Source organism: Heptranchias perlo, chromosome 24 (genome assembly GCF_035084215.1).
Source record: "Heptranchias perlo isolate sHepPer1 chromosome 24, sHepPer1.hap1, whole genome shotgun sequence".
In the NCBI taxonomy this organism is placed as follows: Eukaryota; Metazoa; Chordata; class Chondrichthyes; order Hexanchiformes; family Hexanchidae; genus Heptranchias; species Heptranchias perlo.
In genome coordinates, this window is record NC_090348.1 from 36,576,886 (window position 1) to 36,592,019 (window position 15,134).

At 41.8% G+C, this 15,134-nt stretch overlaps 1 protein-coding gene across 3 annotated transcripts in view; it reads right to left on the reverse strand.

Annotated features, from left to right (window-relative positions):
* The window catches only part of prkcq (protein kinase C, theta), a 108,702-nt gene that overhangs the window by 73,770 nt on the left and 19,798 nt on the right, over positions 1-15,134 (reverse strand). Inside the window, exons 1-2 of one of the 3 annotated variants that reach the window (XM_068005102.1) lie at positions 1,560-1,573; positions 1,308-1,445 (exon numbers count right to left, since the gene is read on the reverse strand). In XM_068005102.1, coding sequence (XP_067861203.1) covers positions 1,308-1,422 — 115 coding nt within the window. In that variant the 5' untranslated portion in view covers positions 1,423-1,445; positions 1,560-1,573. Of the gene's footprint in view, positions 1-1,307; positions 1,459-1,559; positions 1,574-15,134 lie in introns of those variants that run through there. The other 2 variants (XM_068005101.1, XM_068005100.1) reach the window with 2 other exon arrangements.

Below are 15,134 nucleotides of genomic sequence, written 5' to 3' on the forward strand. Positions count from 1 at the left end.
TGTAACGTAAGGAGTGGTTCTGTGCTCCCGGGTGGAATCCACATGTATGGAGATAGCTGATAACACTGTAACCTTGCTTGTCCAAGCTGCGATCCCTGTGAACGTGGCTCCCTACTAATGGTTTGGGATCGTGGCATCGCCCTTACATAATATGTTATAAATAAAGATAACTCGGGAGTGAGTTCAAACAGTGGTAATCTAGAATTGGGGCTCCGCCAGTATATGATGTCATCTGAACCCCCATCTGCTACTCTTTGCTTAATCCTCAAAAAAAAACAGAGTACTTCTTGGTTGCTTGCTTAATAAAAAAATCCCATGTAAACTGGTTGAGGCAGTGAGCATTACCTCAGTTTAAAAGAGAGTGAAAAAGTGACAGCATTCATTTGCTGCAAGTCAACATTAACATGTTCAAATTGTGCTGTGTGACACTAATAACAAATGCATCCGTACAAAATTCTTCAGTCTATTAATTTAATGAAGGCATTAACTCATTTAAGATAAGTAGATCAAGGCCTTTGTTAAAATAGCAGAGAAAGGAATTTTATAGGAACGTGTTAATATGCACAGTGTGATTTTCACCCCAAAGTTATCTCGGCCATCGATCTTTGTTGCACCTTCTGTAATATGTGGCTCTGTTACAGGCCATTTATATAATGTTTAACTTGTGTTATTGTAAAGCGATTCAATTTTTCAATTGATACAATTTGTGCGGTGAAACTGAGGTCAAATCCACAAATCGACTTTAAGCAGGCAGCGTTAAACCATTTTCTGCAGCTAATCTCACAGCCTTTTCAGTTTCTCACAGGCTTCAGTATAACTACCACCATCGGGAAGCCAAGTTTAAAAATACTGCCAGTTGCTGCATTAAAAATTGACTTCCATTTGGATGCCGGTGAGTGGAGCTTTGTGCATGTACAGGAAACACACACGCATAGACCTCCCTTTCCCCTGACCAGGAGAGGACAGCTCAGGTCTGCTGGTTCTGCATTGCTTTAAGCAGGTACCAGTCTGAAAGAGGCACCTGTAGAATATTAGCTTCCTTAAATATTATAAACAGCGCTGTACAAAACCCTATGATAAACAGCAGCTCGAGTCAAATTAACCTGAGATGAAAGCATGTCAAAGAAGCAAAATTGTAAAACATCGCTATCTACACTATTTGCCTGCTGTAACAAATTAAGATATTTGAGGAGTATTACATTATCTGTAGTACACACCGCTGTTTGATTCTAATGTAATTATAATGTTTTGTTTCAAAGAGTGTAAGTAAAATATTAGTGGAAGATTTGACAAGTTAAATGCTTTACCTGTTTCCACAGCCTCCTTTACAATCACAGCACAGTAAGGGTTCTGAAGTTCTTGTGCCTGCTGGCAGGGACCGCCGTCAAAGTTGGAGAAACCAATACGGAGGAAGGGAGACATTTCGGACACCTTGACCGTCAGACCTTTGGATAACATAACGAACAGCGGGGGTTAGATCGAGGGACAATCAAATTGCCGAGCCTCATAAGGGTGTCTCATAGGAACAAATAGCTCATCAGAATCAACTGATCACATACTTCCTTTTCTGTGAGGCAGAGTGCGACAAAAAGAAGAAGCTGGGTCAAGCAGCCTCATATAAACGGGAAAGCACTAAGAGTGAAGGAAGTGTACTCATGACGCACTCATGCCCTGATTCAGCACCTGCTTGAGAAGTGCCTAAATGTCAACACAGTATTAAGTATGGAGTCAAATTTCAGAATTATCTCCCAGAGAATATTTCAAGCTGTATACTCTCTTAACTCTCTGACTCTCCAAAGATTTGTACACATTCCCCTCCAATCACTTCTTCCAAACAAATATGTTTGTACAACTAAATTGTGTTTTTCAAAAAATAAGGTTGAGACAAAGACAAACAGAGCATGAGGTTCCAGCTTCAAGTCCTGGTCTATATTAAGTTAGTGGCTCTCAGCTAATCCTTCAATAACAGGGGGGAGAGGGGGCGGAATTAGCAAAAAAACCCCAGAAATTAAAGCACAGAGTTAAATGGCAGAGTTTTTTTTTATTCGTTCACGGGATGTGGGCGTCGCTGGCAAGGCCGGCATTTATTGCCCATCCCTAATTGCCCTCGAGAAGGTGGTGGTGAGCCGCCTTCTTGAACCGCTGCAGTCCGTGTGGTGACGGTTCTCCCACAGTGCTGTTAGGAAGGGAGTTCCAGGATTTTGACCCAGCGACAATGAAGGAACGGCGATATATTTCCAAGTCGGGATGGTGTGTGACTTGGAGGGGAACGTGCAGGTGGTGTTGTTCCCATGCGCCTGCTGCCCTTGTCCTTCTAGGTGGTAGAGGTCGCGGGTTTGGGAGGTGCTGTCGAAGAAGCCTTGGCGAGTTGCTGCAGTGCATCCTGTGGATGGTACACACTGCAGCCACAGTGCGCCGGTGGTGAAGGGAGTGAATGTTTAGGGTGGTGGATGGGGTGCCAATCAAAGTGCAGCAGCACTTTCTTACATTATAATGGACCAAATCTTGCTGGAAAAATAACGGTGTGTTAAAGACGCACGCCGTTATTAATGCTCAAATACGCCAGCAAGTTCAGAGGATTGAGAGATAGCCCGTGAGATGGGACTCTCCAGAGCTTGCACGTCAATTTACGCCGCTCTGCTGTTTACTTCGTACAAACAGCATCTCGACCTTAGTCGTCCCATTATTTTTAAGAACTTGCTGGATTTGCACATTAATTGCCCATTAAATTCACCGCAGAATGTTAAGGAGTTAAGGTTGGTCATTAATAGCATAAGTACCCTTTTAATGATGTGATAATTGTTAATGCAATACCAACCAATCTCTTTGGCCCAGAAAGAAAACAATTTGAACTATACAGCGTCAGTTCAGCATGTAGTAAATTCTTTAAGAGATTTTAAAAATTTCAAATTTAATTTTTTTTTTCTTACTTTTCCTTTCTGTCTTTTTTTCCTCACTCTCAATCCAATCTTTCTTTCCCTCTCTTTATTTCTCTTTCTGTACCTGATTTGACTCTAATTCACCCTCCTTCTCCATCGTTCCTCTGTTTCTCTCTCAATCCTTAAATCGCATTGGTTAAAGAGATAGACTGTCGGTCCCGCTGTTCAGCAAGGTCCCAGATGCCCATTGTCCTCGCCGTGCTGTTATCAGCTCACACTTCCAGGTAGTTACGGCACAAACATTTGTCGAGCTGACTGGTGCAGGAAAAAGTCGAACTATCGGTGTACGCCGCAAGATGACCCCCTCCAGCAAGATTTGGCCCTATATCACATCAGGCAGTGCATTTATGCACAGAACCATGGGGCGGGTTAGTGTTTTTTTATATGTCTGAGTGTGAATACTCATTGCTCTGGAGGGGTATCTGAGAAACTCCAGTGATGCCCCTGTGAGATGTGGGGCAAATTGGACTGGAGTGAGTCACTTTTATCACTTAAAATTGCTGTGTCGTATAATTTCAAAAGATAATTTTCAAATTGCTACTATTCATTCAGCCTTTTGCAGGAGGCTCCATGTATGTAACTATGGTAACTATCAAAATCTGACTTTCACATTGCCAGCAATAGCTCACCACACAAAATTTGAATGTCTCTCTGCAACATCAACCATGTGGATCAAGTACAAAATACCACTAGACCTACAGAATGTCAATACTATTCTCATCTAAAAGTTTCATCTGGACTACAGACATCAGAGTATCCTCTAAGGAGGCTGAAGGAGCCTGTGTGGCACAATTCTCTTTGGTCCCAGCTGCTTTACTGGTCACGCACAGGACTTGTTCTTAACACTCGCTCCGTGGAAAGCATCACAGTGTGGCCTGTTCTCCTTGATACGTATTTCCCAGTAAGGAGTGTGACCCTTAGCTAATTTTCCCCTCCCTAGCATAAGGACACAGAGACCAATTCTATTATACCCAGTTGAGGTTCACCAACTCAGTACAGACCAGGGATCAAAGCTGGGACCTTCCTGGTCTCTATGGCTCAGATGTAAGGAATCTTACAACACCAGGTTATAGTCCAACAGTTTTATTTGATAGTCACAAGCTTTCGGAGGCTTTCTCCTTCGTCAGGTGAGTGTCGAGATTCATTGAAAATTACCGCATCTATGGCTCAGGACCACGCTGGGAACTATTTACCACTAAATTATTGAATTAAAACTGCCTTTCCTTACAATTATACTGAGACTGACTAATTGATGCCAGTGTGTCTGAATTCCTAGGGCAGTTAACAGACAGTGAAGGCCACCTGTCTGCTCAGGTCCTAGAGGTTAATGGATAATCACTTCATCAACAACTTAGGCAGGATTAACACATTCTTGCAGAAGAACAGAAAAAACTCTGCTTTGTACAGTATCTGCACAAGCCTATATCCACTGTTAATGCCAAAAAGCAAAAAATAGAGATTGGGTAGCCACCCTAACAATAGCAGATCTTGAAACCAGTTTTCTTAATTTATTTAATATAAATTGACTTTTTCTCTCTGTGACTTCTCCATTCTGGAGGTTGGTTATTGTTGTATCTTCACTTGGAGAATAGTGTGAAGTAGTGGAAAGTTTGCAGGCTGATTAACAGGCTCCTTCCATGGCTGTAATCATCTTTATACCAACTGATAGGATGGTTAGCCCTTTACAGCAGGCGTGTTTTATGGGCTCCCACAGCCCATACTATGATGGTGGGGGGGGGCACCCACACCCACCAGACATGAGCATCCTGCTGAACGTCAACCAGGAATTCAGAGCCGGAGCTCTGGTCTCCACTCGCCGGGACTATCTGGAATGAGATTTGAACCCTGCACCTTTTGACTCAGGCAGGAATGCAACCATTAAGCCAAAGGCTCCCTCCTGGAGGTTGGTAACTAGTGGGGTTAATTATAGAAACCTCACAATTTTCATTTCCATTTGATTTCTATCAGTCCAAGTGGTGAAGATGAAAATGACCCCCATGCACTCCATATCCTCTGGCTTCTTAAAAGCTGGATTGCATCATCGCCTGAAGTTACACCTCCCCATTCCATCAGGTCATCTAGCCACTTTGTTCTTTGCTTGCCTCTTGATCTATTACTATCAGCTTTTCCAGACAGTAATAACCCAAACAATTTTCTTTGCGAGTCCAGAGTAATGTGCCCACCATTTGCCATCTTTCTCACCATAATCATCATTGCTCTCTTTTCTTGCAATAGTTCAAGGACCCTCTCAATAGTCACTCTTCTTATCTATTTAATTTTGATATACTTCTGCAATAATGGTTTTGAAGGGGTTGGGGGGGGGGGGTCATCTGATCTAAGCTGAAGGAGAAGCTGTGGGTGTTGACCTGGTGGACAGCATCGAGCCTTCTTTACCAGACCTGCTGCTTATTCCTTGCTGCTGTTGACAGAGTTAGTCATTTGAGAGGGAACATAAACTCAACAAAGTTACTTACAAATAAATTCACTGGTATTTGCCAAGGAAACTGAGTGCAGGAAATGTTTCTGAATAAAATTATTTGAACAGTCTTCGTGGCTCCTCTCATTTCTTTGACACTCTGGCTGTTGAAAAGTCATTTGAAGATTCTGCCATTTTCGACCAGCAAATCATTAAACTGAAGAAAAAAACATGAACATGTGGCATAGTGCATGTCGAGAGTTCTTCATGTCAGTGCAGTGGGATGATACACAGATGGTTTTGTGCATTTTAATAGAGTGACATTATGAGTGTGCTGGAGGCTGGATGACAAATTCTCTTTGCAACACAATGAATGACGTTTGTTTAAAATGTCACCGTATGTTTTAAGTACTGTATATGTTAGAGAAATCCTCAGTGCATAACCAGAACAACAAGGGTTCTTCATTTATACCAGAACATTCTACCATTGACCTACAACATCATCCTAATAAAACAGTGAATATAAATACGATGCATTTTCGAGATATGTAAATGGAACCATAACTTATTAACAGGCTTCAAATGCCAAAGTCTGAAATTCTCCTTGCACATTCTGACCAGGATTGGTGTATCACTCTCTATAAACACCTGCGCTAACCAATTCCAAAAGATCACAGGTGCTACATTACATAAGTTAATATCAAGGAATGGCAGTTTCTACACATGACCTAATAGCTACGATCACATAGATCCTACAGATATACTGACTAATACTATTCATGTTGTAATAAACTGCTCCACTTGCTTTTCATGCCTCCCACCCCACAACTCCATGGCCCATAACAACACTGAATGCAAGGAACACACCAGCATTTCTGGTGTCCAGCGTTGCTAGGGCAGAGATGATGGGAAATTGTATGACCTCATTCTGTTATTTGCATTCTATCATAATACACCCGCCCATATTTAGCTGGACGTATTATATACCAAATGTCACTTAGAAGTGGCATTGGGTGGCAGGGAGCTGATGGAACGACTCCCCATCTGATTTTCATACCCTATCTTCCCAGGTTACGCTAGTTTACCAGTGTAACAAAAGTGGAAATGCAACCCGTTCAATGTAAACAGCATGGATTTTTACATTTATTCAGCTGGGCCCACTGTGCTGGTCAGAGCACTGGTCATAGCTTTTTGAAACACTCATTTCTTCAACAAGGCAAGGGTTAAATCATTAATCAGGATATTTGTAATGTTGAGCTGATGGAGTTTCTGTATATCTGGCACAATAAGGCCAAGCACTATTTACATTTGTTAACCAGCCACAGTACTCATTTATTCAGCAAAGTGAGGGTTAATGCATTGATTTCAGTTGTGCTATTAGTATAGAGTGAATGTTAATTAAACAGGGTAATGGTTAAGACTATAGTTACATTTCTTGTTCCATGAGCATTGAGCTCCTATTTACACAACAGGGTAGTTTTGATGGGTGATATCTGTTTGTAAGACTTCTGGGGGTTGAAATTGCAATGTGAGAGATCAGTAATAGAAAGGTTCCTGTTTAAATAAATGGGTTAACACCTTCGTTAAAAAATTGAAGAAAAGAATTTCACAGAAATGCATGAGTGCATTTGTTCGAACATGACATAGTGGGGTAGATTTGAACTTTGTGCGATAATGTAAAATGGCTGATAACAAATTGGCTGCCTGTTTTACATCTCTCCCCATTTTTATTTCTACTGAAGTCAACGGAAAGGAAAATCGGGAGAGATGTAAACCGAGCTGCCGACTCACTATCACCCATTTCACAGCATCGCATAAAGTCAAAATTACCCCAGTGTAATTTCAATCATTTGTTTTAGTGGTATAGGAATGGTTTATACTTGAAAAGGATGCTACCCTATTGCAAATTGTATGATTTTTTTAGCCTTGAAGTGTTAATTGTTGACATTTCCGGCTTATTCTTTTCTACCTCCTAGCGAGAGAGAACTGCAACTAAAGGTTTTTAGTGGAACATCACTTGATGATGAATAGGAAAAAAATCCTCTGATGAACAAAGGCTTCCTCGTCCTTTGGAAGACGTGCATTTGTTTGAGATTCAACAAAAATAGCGCTGGATCCTTTTAATACAAATTTGACACAACTCTATTTGATTATATCAGCCTCATAATATAATTATGCTCCATTTTGCAGCGGATTAAACATTTTTAAACATACAAAGCAGGGATAATACCATTAACCACATGGTTATGTTTACAAATGAGCAAATCCCTGGTAATATCCTACTCGAAGTATATATACTGTTACCAAGCATCAAGTTTGCTTTCTACTTGGTCAGTATTGAACTAGTCAGTCCTTTCATGCAAATGAGTTAGATGCAACATTTGTTTCCCATCCAGAGCTATTGCATATATCACAACTTCACTGCAATTTGAAATTATATCTTTTAAGTAACATCGTCAGCAATTAAGCAGTCTTAAAAGATGCTACTGAGAAAAACTAATATAAATGTCAACTATACCTCAGTGACATTACTTGCTCACCTCAGAATTGTCCACTGTACTTTCAAGAATGGTTTGATATTATTGGGTTAGGGCACTAGGTGGCTCCATGATTGACAACTAATATAGCCAATCTTTTAGGAGTCCTGCCCTAACTGGTGCACAATTGGTCAAGATTCACAAGCAGTAGGAATCAGTGAAAAACTGCACTCCTAACCGTTAAGGCTGGAACTTGCCACAGAAGAACCGATAATTATATCTCATGATCAGACATTTCCTGCCACATCCAGGAACTAAATATTTCTAATTTTGATCAGTAAGGGTTTACTGTCGTCTATGTACACAATACCTCCCATTTAAAAAATAAATTCTTGACTATATAACCCAGTTATATAAATTTTAAATTTTTATTAAAAATAAATTCTCAATGATAAAAGTATTGATTTTGCTGAACAATTTTTTAATATAAACCTAATTATATTGAATACAATTATTTGCATAATGGACGGATGCATGTCTTAGGATTGATACTCATCCTTTTACATGTTGTCACATTTTAGCATTATTTTGTTGATCATTTTTCCACAGAAAGAGTTTTTTACAAAGTCATAAAAACAGCAACAACAGCAACAACTTGCATGAATGTGGTGCCCTTAATGTACAAAAACATCCTTTTCCCATAAAGTATCATAACGTGGCCTTTTCTGTGATGGAGACTATGGGGGTTGAGAGGTCACGGGAGATGGCAAGGTGGAGAGGGTAGTTGTGAATATAGGTATGACGTAAATAGAGGGAGAGATTTAGGGAGGACAGGAGGGAGAAGTAAAATCAGAGGGGAGGGGGCAAAGGGAGCTGAGATGGAGATTGAAATCTCTGAGGATAAGGAGATGCTCAGTGCAGAGGCTGAGGAAGGATATCAGTGAGAAACACAGGGTGGGATTTGGGGAGGCAGTAGACAATGAGGAGAAGCGAGAGAGGTGGAACAAGGTGAGATTTGCAAAGAAAGAGAAGAGACCAGAGAAGTAGGGGGAGAGACCAGGGCGTGATTTGGTGATAAAGGCCACACTACCACCATAGTGGTTTGGGTGAGGCAGGTGATGGAAAATATAGCTAGGCGAAGAGGTTTCAACAAGGGTCAAGATGTCACCAAATATCAGTCAAATATGAGCCAAATATCAGTCAAAACCAGGATGTCAATGCGATCATCCACAATAAGGTCATGGACGCCAAGAGCTTCCTTCATAAGCAAACAGACTTTTTGGAGAGAAATGCAGAGAGGCAGTGTTTGTTAATCTGCTGACAGAGTCTAAGGGGATAGTACTGGGTGTGGTGAGCAAGACAGAAAGGAGGTTAGAAAGGTTAGCCCCCAATGGGAGATGGGCAGAAAGGTTGGTGAGAGAGGATGAGGGAGCAGTTGGCATTGCTGATCGTAAAGATGCAGCGATAAGTGCCTAGATGGGCCCTCAGAGTATGCCAAGAGAGGCGCAGGGTGTAGCTGTAAGCTTACTGAAGGGATCAAGCCTGGGACGGCAACAGGAGTTTAGGAAGGCTGAAGAGTAGTAATGGATTGAGGTATGGATTGGAGGGACAAAGAACCCGAGAGGGGAGAAATTGAAGACGGCATGACTGGCCGACAGGAAGGTGAAGAGACTGGAGAGAATGACCTTAGAGGAGCCAAAAAAAAAGTAAAGATAGAAGTAATGGGCTCAGGTCGGGTTACTTTAAGTGTTGTGTTTTAAAGCAAGTTAAAAAAAGGCTCGGAAGAGATAAGTGGTTAAGATATTAATAAGTTAGTTTTTATGTTATTTCCCAATAGACTGTAAATAATAACCAATTCATTAGCTTACAATTCTGACTGCCACACTGTGGCAAGGATATCCAGGCACTGGAGGCAATGCTGATAAAGGCAACTAAATTGATACCTCGCTTGAGGCATCTGAGCCACGAGGAGAGGTTGAAGAGCCTGGAATTGTTTTCTCTGGAGAAGAGAAGGCTCAGGACAGATATTATTTGAGATTCTTAAGGAAATAGAAAAATGGAACCCTGATAATCTGTTTGAGATTGTCACATACTCTAGAGCCAAGGAACAGGGGCTCAAATTTAGTAGAGGGAAAGTGCCCGGGTGGTTTAGTTTTAATTACCTTTTGAAGCGGATGGTGAATGAGTGGAATGGACTGTTTAGGGAGGTGGCAGAGGCAGATAGTGTGGAAAAATTTAAGAGCAATTTGGAAAAGATATTTGGTGAGTGGATGATTAAGAGATGTTAGTTTTTGGGATTGGCCAGATGGGCTGCAGAGTATTCTTTGGGCCTGTATTTTCCTATGTTTAAAATTTAGTAAGGTGACTCATTCATTTGAGGAGGTGATCATACACACTGTTCATAATCAGAATCCAAAGGCATAAGTGTAAGGTTTCTAGCAACAGATAGGAATTCTTTTCCACAACGAAAAAGAACAGGGAGGCTGAGAATCTTATTTTTAGAAATGTGTGGGTGCCTTTTGTACACAGTGGCTACATAGCCTTTGCTTTGTATTGGTCTCCTCAGGAGAAATTAAATGAAGAACTCAGAAATTATCACAACAGCTTTCGTCTTTATGTGTACAAATATGCTAGATGTTGCTGGCACCTATGACCCAGCTATTTATTCAATATGCAAGACCTTCACCATTAATCATTTTAATATACGCAGTGTTTCACTCAGCTTTAGACGCCTTCGTTGTTCTGCAATTTAGGCAATGTTAACAAGTGAAAAGGACCACTGATGGGAATTAATCAAAGATTTTGATGGAAAAGATCAATAAATATAAAAATGCATCGATGTAACGACAGTAAGGAGCAGGGCAGAAGGCGTCGCTGAATAATTTCATTCAGTCATAGCTTTTGCCCTAAGCTAACTTCCCCCTCTCGGTATTTCTGTTTGTTTCGGTCTTTCTCTGTGTATTACTCCCATCCGTATCAAACTGCTGCCATACACCACGGTGGCATTTTATTTTATTGAGCTGTCTGCAGGTCTCTATGTCAAGTTTAGTTTAAATTCCCTAAAGATCCTAAAGTGCCTGGCTTGTGTTTCAGTAATTTAAATGATATGAGTTGAACCAATAACGTATTCCTGCGTCGCAGTTCAATATTTCCATAAAAGGTGACTACTAACTTGCCAACCTGAGTCAGGTGCCCTGTGCTTGGCTCAACCTTGAAGATGTCTGGTTTTCTTGAGTGAACTTAGACGTTGAGCCTTCTGTGAAACACAAATTCTGAACTACACATAAGGCTTGAAATTCCATGGAGGCCACTCTGTCATGTCAAATTGTGGGGACGGGGTCATTTGGATGACCTGGGTGGGAACTTCAGTGGCTTCAGCTCTGAACCGCTGGTTGGATGTAGGATTCATTACATTTCCCGAGTTAAGGTTTGGGGCATTCAGAAGGCCCTCAGGGGAACTCACACCAGTTCTCAACTGGCATTAGTTACCCTGATACCTCATTAGGGTGGAATTTCCAGGAAGTTCCCAGGAACTCCCAAGACATCCATTTCCCACCACAATTTAAAGAGGCCCATTGGTCAGGGTGGAATTCCAGTGGAACTGTGTTCACCCCAAATCTTATTTCCTGCCCTGCCCAAACCCAATAATTTCAGGACCACAGAGTCATCAGATCACCAGGAGAATCAGGTACATCAATCCATCAGACCACCAGGAGAATCAGATACATCAATCCACCAGACCACCAGGAGAATCAGAAACATCAACCCATCAGACCACCAGGAGAATCAGATACATCAACCCATCAGACCACCAGGAGAATCAGGTACATCAACCCATCAGACCACCAGGAGAATCAGATACATCAATCCATCAGGCCACAAGGAGAATCAGGTACATCAACCCATCAGACCACCAGGAGAATCAGATACATCAACCCATCAGACCACCAGGAGAATCAGATACATCAATCCACCAGACCACCAGGAGAATCAGATACATCAATCCACCAGACCACCAGGAGAATCAGATACATCAATCCACCAGACCACCAGGAGAATCAGATACATCAATCCACCAGACCACCAGGAGAATCAGATACATCAATCCACCAGACCACCAGGAGAATCAGATACATCAACCCATCAGACCACCAGGAGAATCAGATACATCAACCCATCAGACCACCAGGAGAATCAGATACATCAATCCATCAGACCACAAGGAGAATCAGATACATCAATCCATCAGACCACCAGGAGAATCAGGTACATTAATCCATCAGACTACCAGGAGAATCAGATACATCAATCCACCAGACCACCAGGAGAATCAGATACATCAATCCATCAGACCACAAGGAGAATCAGATACATCAATCCATCAGACCACCAGCAGAATCAGGTACATCAACCCATCAGACCACCAGGAGAATCAGGTACATCAACCCATCAGACTACCAGGAGAATCAGATACATCAATCCATCAGACCACCAGGAGAATCAGGTACATCAACCCATCAGACTACCAGGAGAATCAGATACATCAATCCATCAGACTACCAGGAGAATCAGGTACATCAATCCATCAGACCACCAGGAGAATCAGGTACATCAATCCATCAGACCACCAGGAGAATCAGATACATCAATCCATCAGACTACCAGGAGAATCAGATACATCAATCCATCAGACCACCAGGAGAATCAGATACATCAACCCATCAGACCACCAGGAGAATCAGATACATCAATCCATCAGACCACCAGGAGAATCAGATACATCAATCCATCAGACCACCAGGAGAATCAGATACATCAATCCATCAGACTACCAGGAGAATCAGATACATCAATCCACCAGACCACCAGGAGAATCAGATACATCAATCCATCAGACCACCAGGAGAATCAGATACATCAATCCATCAGACCACCAGGAGAATCAGGTACATCAACCCATCAGACTACCAGGAGAATCAGATACATCAACCCATCAGACCACCAGCAGAATCAGGTACATCAACCCATCAGACTACCAGGAGAATCAGATACATCAATCCATCAGACTACCAGGAGAATCAGATACATCAATCCATCAGACTACCAGGAGAATCAGGTACATCAATCCATCAGACCACCAGGAGAATCAGGTACATCAATCCACCAGACTACCAGGAGAATCAGATACATCAATCCATCAGACTACCAGGAGAATCAGATACATCAATCCATCAGACTACCAGGAGAATCAGGTACATCAATCCATCAGACCACAAGGAGAATCAGGTACATCAATCCATCAGACCACCAGGAGAATCAGGTACATCAATCCATCAGACCACCAGGAGAATCAGGTACATCAATCCATCAGACCACCAGGAGAATCAGGTACATCAACCCATCAGACTACCAGGAGAATCAGATACATCAATCCATCAGACCACCAGGAGAATCAGGTACATCAACCCATCAGACTACCAGGAGAATCAGATACATCAATCCATCAGACTACCAGGAGAATCAGGTACATCAATCCATCAGACCACCAGGAGAATCAGGTACATCAATCCATCAGACCACCAGGAGAATCAGATACATCAACCCATCAGACCACCAGGAGAATCAGATACATCAATCCATCAGACCACCAGGAGAATCAGATACATCAATCCATCAGACCACCAGGAGAATCAGATACATCAATCCATCAGACTACCAGGAGAATCAGATACATCAATCCACCAGACCACCAGGAGAATCAGATACATCAATCCATCAGACCACCAGGAGAATCAGATACATCAATCCATCAGACCACCAGGAGAATCAGGTACATCAACCCATCAGACTACCAGGAGAATCAGATACATCAACCCATCAGACCACCAGCAGAATCAGGTACATCAACCCATCAGACTACCAGGAGAATCAGATACATCAATCCATCAGACTACCAGGAGAATCAGATACATCAATCCATCAGACTACCAGGAGAATCAGGTACATCAATCCATCAGACCACCAGGAGAATCAGGTACATCAATCCACCAGACTACCAGGAGAATCAGATACATCAATCCATCAGACTACCAGGAGAATCAGATACATCAATCCATCAGACTACCAGGAGAATCAGGTACATCAATCCATCAGACCACAAGGAGAATCAGGTACATCAATCCATCAGACCACCAGTAGAATCAGGTACATCAATCCATCAGACCACCAGGAGAATCAGGTACATCAATCCATCAGACCACCAGGAGAATCAGATACATCAATCCATCAGACCACAAGGAGAATCAGATACATCAATCCATCAGACCACCAGGAGAATCAGGTACATCAATCCATCAGACCACAAGGAGAATCAGGTACATCAATCCATCAGACCACCAGGAGAATCAGATACATCAATCCACCAGATCACCAGGAGAATCAGATACATCAACCCATCAGACTACCAGGAGAATCAGATACATCAATCCATCCGACCACCAGGAGAATCAGATACATCAATCCACCAGACCACCAGGAGAATCAGATACATCAATCCACCAGACCACCAGGAGAATCAGATACATCAATCCACCAGACCACCAGGAGAATCAGATACATCAATCCATCAGACTACCAGGAGAATCAGATACATCAATCCATCAGATCACCAGGAGAATCAGATACATCAATCCATCAGACCACCACGAGAATTGGATGCTTAAACCTATGAGAATGCTTCATTCTTGTTAATTCAAAGTTACTTATTCCAAATTATTTGCTAATTCAAATGTTTTTACCACTAAATTTACACTTTGTTGTGTTATTTATTTTGCTTAATTCAAATCATTGACTAACTCAAATGTCCTTTGTACATGAGCCCATTAAATCACTAGGAGAACTGGATGCATCACGAGGGAATTAGATACATGGGGGGTGAAATTGGTCTAAGTCAGTATCATGAAACAGGCTCATAGCAAATCAGCAGCCACTTTTACATTGACTTCAATGAAAATGAAAATGGGGTGCGGTGTAAAACGGGCTGTTGATTCGCCATGACCCTGTTTCACGCTACTGGCATAGACCTATTTCACCCCCATGGACTCATCAGATCATCAGAGAACTGAATGCCATGGTTAGATTTCTAAAATAAATGCGTAAAGTTCTTTAACTTTTTCTTGATTGCTTTTATCAACATGGATTTAGTGCTTGTTGAGTTGTAAAAGTAAGTATTCTTAAGCAAAGGTTGTATAATAATTTCACGACCTGTGATTAGCTGAGTGGGAGAGGGAGTGAGTACTCCGA